Source organism: Pteropus vampyrus, unplaced genomic scaffold (assembly GCF_000151845.1).
Source record: "Pteropus vampyrus isolate Shadow unplaced genomic scaffold, Pvam_2.0 Scaffold490, whole genome shotgun sequence".
NCBI lineage: Eukaryota > Metazoa > Chordata > Mammalia > Chiroptera > Pteropodidae > Pteropus > Pteropus vampyrus.
The window spans coordinates 375,171-380,937 of NW_011889271.1; the positions used below are offsets into that span (position 1 = coordinate 375,171).

The following is a 5,767-nucleotide window of genomic DNA, read 5'->3' on the forward strand; positions in this document are numbered from 1 at the left end:
AAACAAACTAGGACAAGGTTATGAGTAAGATTGTGACAGCATAAGCTCTTCAGGTAGAGATAAACCCCTTCTGAGTAACAATAATCACAATAGCTAACATTTTTTGAGGCTTTATTCTGCTGGAGACACTGTTTTAAATGCTTTGCACATGTTAATTCATTACATCTTCATAACAATCCTATGTCATAGTTTTTGTTTTGTTTTGTTTTGTTTTTTAATATCCCCTTACAGCTGTAGATATCCAGGTGCATAGAGATTAAGTGACTTGCCCAAGGTCACACAGCTGGGAAGAAGCCCAGCTGGGTTTGACCCCTGCAGCATGGCTAAGCCTGTGTTATCCAGCTTCCTGCAATGTCACCCTCCCATACACCCCACATAACAGTGTAATTTCAAATGAACTATGTAACTAAATTAACTACATTTGATGTAATTCTCTCAGGGACAAGGTACAGCTCCCTGTGCATACCTTTCCTGGATAACAGGGGAAATAGGCCTTGGACAGTGTGAACTCCCATGGATGGGTCTCCTTCATGCATGGTGTAACTCACATAAGTAGTAGGGATCCTTCTGTGGACATTATAAACACACTGTGGCCATAGACAATCTGAATGGACAGCAGAGACCTCTCCCATTACAGCAGAGTGTTCCCTGGGCAGAGTGAGTTCCTTTGTGGAGAGTACAGACCTCCCCACTGACAATCTAACTCTCCCTCACACCTGATGCGAACTGACTGGAGAACTCGAAACACTCATTCTAGTCAAAGGAACTCTCCCCCAACACAATGTGAGCTACCACAGGCAATGCGAACCCAGCCCAGACATGCCTCCCTATAGACAAAGTTAACACAGACAGTGCATTTCACCAGGCATGGGGAACTTTCTATGGCCCCTGTGAACTCCTTTTGTGACAGCATGGACCACTCTCTACCAGTCTACCTAAGTGGGCAGTGAGAACCCAGATGAGTTCATTTTTTAATTTTATTTTTTATGCCTACAGTACCTGGTATTCCTAGGTGGTCTCCCATCCAAGTATGAACCAGGCCCGACAGTGCTTAGCTTCCGAGACGGGATAATCCCGGGCACATTCAGGGTGGCATGGCCGTAGACCCAGATGAGTTTAAACTTTCCTCAAACTCAACACTACCCAGTGTGCACAGCACACACTCATGGGGAGTGGAAATGCTACAGACAGTATGAATCTGCAAGAGGCTGGGTATATTTTCCTCACATCTGGTGTGAATCTCACGTAGATACTGGGGGAACCCCACACAGGCAGCAGAAACCTCGCCAGGGCCAGTGTTGACTGCACCCAATTATCCTCCATCCAGGGCAAATCCAATGTGGAGAGTATGGATGCACTACAGACAGGTTCACACTTGGTGTAAACCCTGTATCTGGGCAGCAGGAAACTACTGCTGACAGGGCAAACCTTTCTCCTTCCCACTCCCAGTGTGAACCCCACCTTAAAAAAATCTTGCTCCCGTCAGGTGTGAACAGCTCTCCACTGAATTCAGTGTGAAGAACCAGGAAGCGGTGCATTACCCCATCTCATGCCACCCCTCCTTGACTAAGAGGGCTGTCAGAAAACTGCGCAGCCCTAAATGTAAAAGTCTTGGAGGAGGGGACTTGTCCCTAGGGCCCCCAAACCCGAGGCCGCGTGCGTTGACTACACTCAGGCGCGCACCACCCCACACACGAACGTTCTCTCCCCTCCCGGTGGCAACAAGGCTTTCCGCGGGGCCGCGCCAGACTTTCTGAGGCTGTTGATTGGTCGTAGTCTCGTCCACCCGACAGCCAATAAAGCGGGGGAAAGGTGACATCACTTTTTCTCCTCCCCTCCCCCCCAAACTTCCCTACTCCGGGCTACCGGCAGCAACAACCACGTGGGGGAGGGGCAAGAGAGTAGAACTCGGTGAGGTCATTGCACCGCCCTGGCCGCTGCTGATTGGCCGCGGGGCTCGCGGGTGGCGGTTGGCTGCTCCTCGCACCTCCCCCTCGTGCCGCTACCGCCACTGCTGAGAGGAGCCACCCGCGACGCCAGAGCCGGGAAGCCGGGTGAGTCGGGGCCCTGGGTCTAAGATGCTCCTGGTGTCCAGCGAGGCTCACGAGAAACTGCCTTTTCTGACTTTTTCTCTTCGCCTGGGTTCTTTGGTGCTCCAGGCACTCTGTCACTTGGGAGTTGTAGTCTGCCTCGTACTGTAGGCTATGGGCCGGAGACGTAAGAAGACTACCATTCCCAGAAGGAATTGCGACTAGCCGGTCAACAAATGCTCAGGCCACGCCTTCTTAGCCTGCTCATTGGCGAGCTCATCCACTAGCCCCGCCTTTTTTTATTGCATTGGCTACTGTCCCCCACAGAGGCTGGGTTCCGGCCTAGAGTGCAAAGTGACTGGATACTGTATTCGTCATTCGGTGCTAAAATAGTCTGCAATTGGACAGCGTAGGTGTCCATCACTTGTTGGGCAGGACCCTAGGCAGATCTGGCGGTCGTAGGCTCAGGTTGGTGTCGGTCCCAGAGGGAGGCCGGTTTTGGACTTTGGCCCCACCCCCTAGCGCTGCCGGGTGGGCGCGATTGGTCATGGCGAGCGTCGCTCGTTGTCGGGAGGCGGAGCTGACCAGGCTGCGAATAGTTATTGGTCTAGGACGGCGCCGGTCAGCGGGGTTGTGGCCGCTGATTGGCTGGTTGCTCCAGCTGTTGCAGGTCCATTCACCATTTTGTGTGTTGGAGTAAAAAAAAAAGGGAGAATCGAGAGGGAGAGCCGAAGGGGGGGCGGGGAGGGACCGGACCGGACCGAGCCGGGGCCACGGCCCCCCGCCCCGAAACCCCGCCGAGCCCGAGGTGAGGGGCGGGGCCAGGGCTGACATGGGCAGGGTGGATTAGGGGTTCTAGGGCCGAGAGGGGACAGGTGGCAGGAACGGGGAGGGGGTACAGGGGAAAAGGGAGGGTGGGATGGTGGAAAGCGGGGACAGAGTGGAGGAAGTGGTGGGGAGGAAGGGGAACAGAAAAGGAGTGATGGGGAGACGGTGGTGGGTAGAGAATTGGTGACAGGACTAGATCAGGGTGACAGAGAGAGGGAGGGGACAGTTGGAGGGGGTGACAAGGAGAGGTGATGGGGAGAGAAGGTGACAGGTCCAGAGATGGCTGACAGGAGAGTGACTGGGAGGAAGAGGTGACAGAGATAGATGAGGATGACAAGGAGGGGGTGACTGAGGAGGGGGCTTAGGGCCTGTGACGAGAGAGGTAGAGATAGAAGTGGTGACAGAATGGGAGACAGAGTGGTACAGAAACTGGTGCTGGGGGGCTCTCAGAGGGCATGAGATTCTGAAGAGCCTGGGAGGTTCCTGGGCTTCAGGAGTTACTGCTCAGATTCTGAGGGGGATGAGGACCCATAGGGCCTTGGGTGGGAGTTATCCAGAGAGGAGTGGACAGGAAGAGAATAGGCCTCAGGGAAAAGAAAGAGGTTTGGCTTCTGGAGTGGAGAAGCTGGGCCAGGCAGCAGGGTCCAGGGGTGCCAGGCAGTGCTCCTGTAGGCCCTGGTGGGGTATGCAGAGGTTTGTGCTTGGGCAGGATTGGGGCTAGATTTCAGTTCTCAGGACGATGGCCCAGCGGGTCAGTGGAGAGAAGGTGGTGGCAACTACCCAACTCCTAGGCACTTGGGTTCCTGCCCCAGTGTGAGACTCCCCAGGCCCTCCAGGCTCTACCTATGAGGACCCCAGGATTGGCCCAGGGAAGGGGCAATGTGGGAGTACAGGGTCCACGGGAGCAGAAGGCCTCAAGTAGGAGAGCATGAGGTCAGGGGTCCCGTGGGAGCCTGGAGACTAGAGTCAGGGGTGTCTCTGATTGTGTTTGGTTTATGGTCCTGGGTTCCCCCCCCCCACCAGAGGACCCCTTTAGGCCTCTCAGGTTCTCTTAGTCACTTCAGAGTAAAGTTTTTTCCCTTTTCTTTTCTCAGAGCAGCTTGAAAGGGGGCGGGCAGTAATGACTGTTCAGGAAGTGGGTGAGGTTGGCCTGCTGGGTTTGTCCTGCCTTCTTTGACCTTCTACCAATTACCCCCACTTAGAGTCAGGGGGCGTATTTGGGAGCCAGGGGTACCCAACTGGCTTAGCCACGCTGCCAGAGCTAGCCCAGCCAGCCCAGCCTGGGCCAGAATGCATGCAGGCCAGAAGAGGGGGGGCTGGGTGCTATGGGGGGAGGGGCAGGCTCCCATCCAGTGGGACAGTGCAACCCTGTGTAGTTCTGTGTTCCGCTGTGTGATGACGTGTGCGTGCCCATGTGTGTTTGTGTGTGTGCGTGTGCTCATGCATGGCCCTGTGGCAGCACTGGGTATGAGCTTTTGCCCCAGACATGCCCCTGCCTGCACCCTGCCGGGATCTGGGGAGATGGCTCTACCTGGCAGGCCCGGGGTGCAGAGCAGAGTGGGCAGCCATCCCTCGGGATTCTCAGCTGCCCACTCTTTTCCACAATGCCTGGCCATGCCAGGCTGTTCAGAGGGGTGGGGTGGGGCAGGTGGAGAGAGGCTCACATCACAGCCCAGTCACCTCCCTTTCTGTGCATGTGTGTGCGTGTGTGTGTGTGTGTGTGTGAGTGTGTGTGCTCTCTGGACAGTGACAGTGCAAGGAAGCCTGCCCTCTGGATCATGTGACAGGCGGCACACCGAGATGGTTAGGAGCACACATTCTGGAGCCAGACTGCCTGGGTTCAGACCTAGCTCTGCGTTTCCTAGCTAGACAAATTTGGACAAGTTGCTTGATCTTTCAGTGCCTCTATTTCCTCAAGCATAAAATGAGGCTGCTAGTAGTCCCCGCTTCTTAGGGTTGTTGCGAGGATGAAATGAGTTAATAAAGGCAAATTTAGCCCAGGGGTGGCACAAAATGAGTGCTACATAGGTGTGAACCGTTATTGCTTCTTGCGTCCCCTTGGGGCAGAGTCTGTGCGTACTTCTGCTGTGTCTTCTGCAGAGGGAGCAGATATATGCGAGTGTCCCTGAGGAGCCAGAGTGAATAGCTCAGTGGACATGGGTGCCACTCTGTGTCTAGGTGCTGGCCAGGGGCCCATTATGCATTGGGGACAGCCAGGAAGGAGGCCTTGGGAATCATGGAGTTGAGGTAGGGGCCTTAGCAAGTGAGAAGTCTTAGGGGATGCTGGGTCTGGGGGATTCCTGAGTTGTTCTCGACGACTCCTGTCTGCCTTCCTACCCTGCAGGTGGACAAAAGATGAAGCCAATGAAGAAGGCATGCGCTGGCCTCCCAGGTCCTGGCAGCGGAGGCAAGTCCCCACCAGCTACCAGGGCCAAGGCCCTGAGGCGGCGAGGGGCTGGGGAGGGCGACAAAGCAGAAGAGGAAGACGATGAGGTACAGCAGCAACCAGGCCCAGAAGAGGCTGAGGAGGGTGAGGAGGAGGAGGCCGAGCGGGGTCCCAGGGCTGAGGGGCTCCTCCCGGACCAGTGCCCCGATGACCCAGCCCCATGCCCAGCTGAAGACTCCAAGGCAGAGGGGGAGGCAGGCCGCTGGGAGCCCTCACTCAGCCGAAAGACAGCCACGTTCAAGTCACGAGCACCTAAGAAGAAGTATGTGGAGGAGCATGGGGCTGGAAGTGGCAGTAGTGGGGTGCCCGGGGTTCCTGAAGAGCGGGCGCGAACCCCTGAGGAAGCCAGTGCCTTGAGTGTTCCTCCACGGCCACCCACTTCCACCCGCTCCTCCTCCACTGACACAGCCAGCGAGCACTCGGCTGACCTGGAGGATGAGCCGGCTGAAGCTTGTGGGCCAAG

At 55.9% G+C, this 5,767-nt stretch overlaps 1 protein-coding gene across 1 annotated transcript in view; it reads left to right on the plus strand.

The window, feature by feature from the left end:
* The first annotated feature begins 1,922 nt into the window (after positions 1-1,922).
* Positions 1,923-5,767, plus strand: part of LOC105307361 (protein capicua homolog) — a 6,459-nt gene continuing 2,614 nt past the window's right edge. Inside the window, exons 1-2 of the mRNA XM_023524732.1 lie at positions 1,923-2,054; positions 5,203-5,761. Coding sequence (XP_023380500.1) covers positions 5,214-5,761 — 548 coding nt within the window. The 5' untranslated portion in view covers positions 1,923-2,054; positions 5,203-5,213. The remainder of the gene's footprint in view (positions 2,055-5,202; positions 5,762-5,767) is intronic.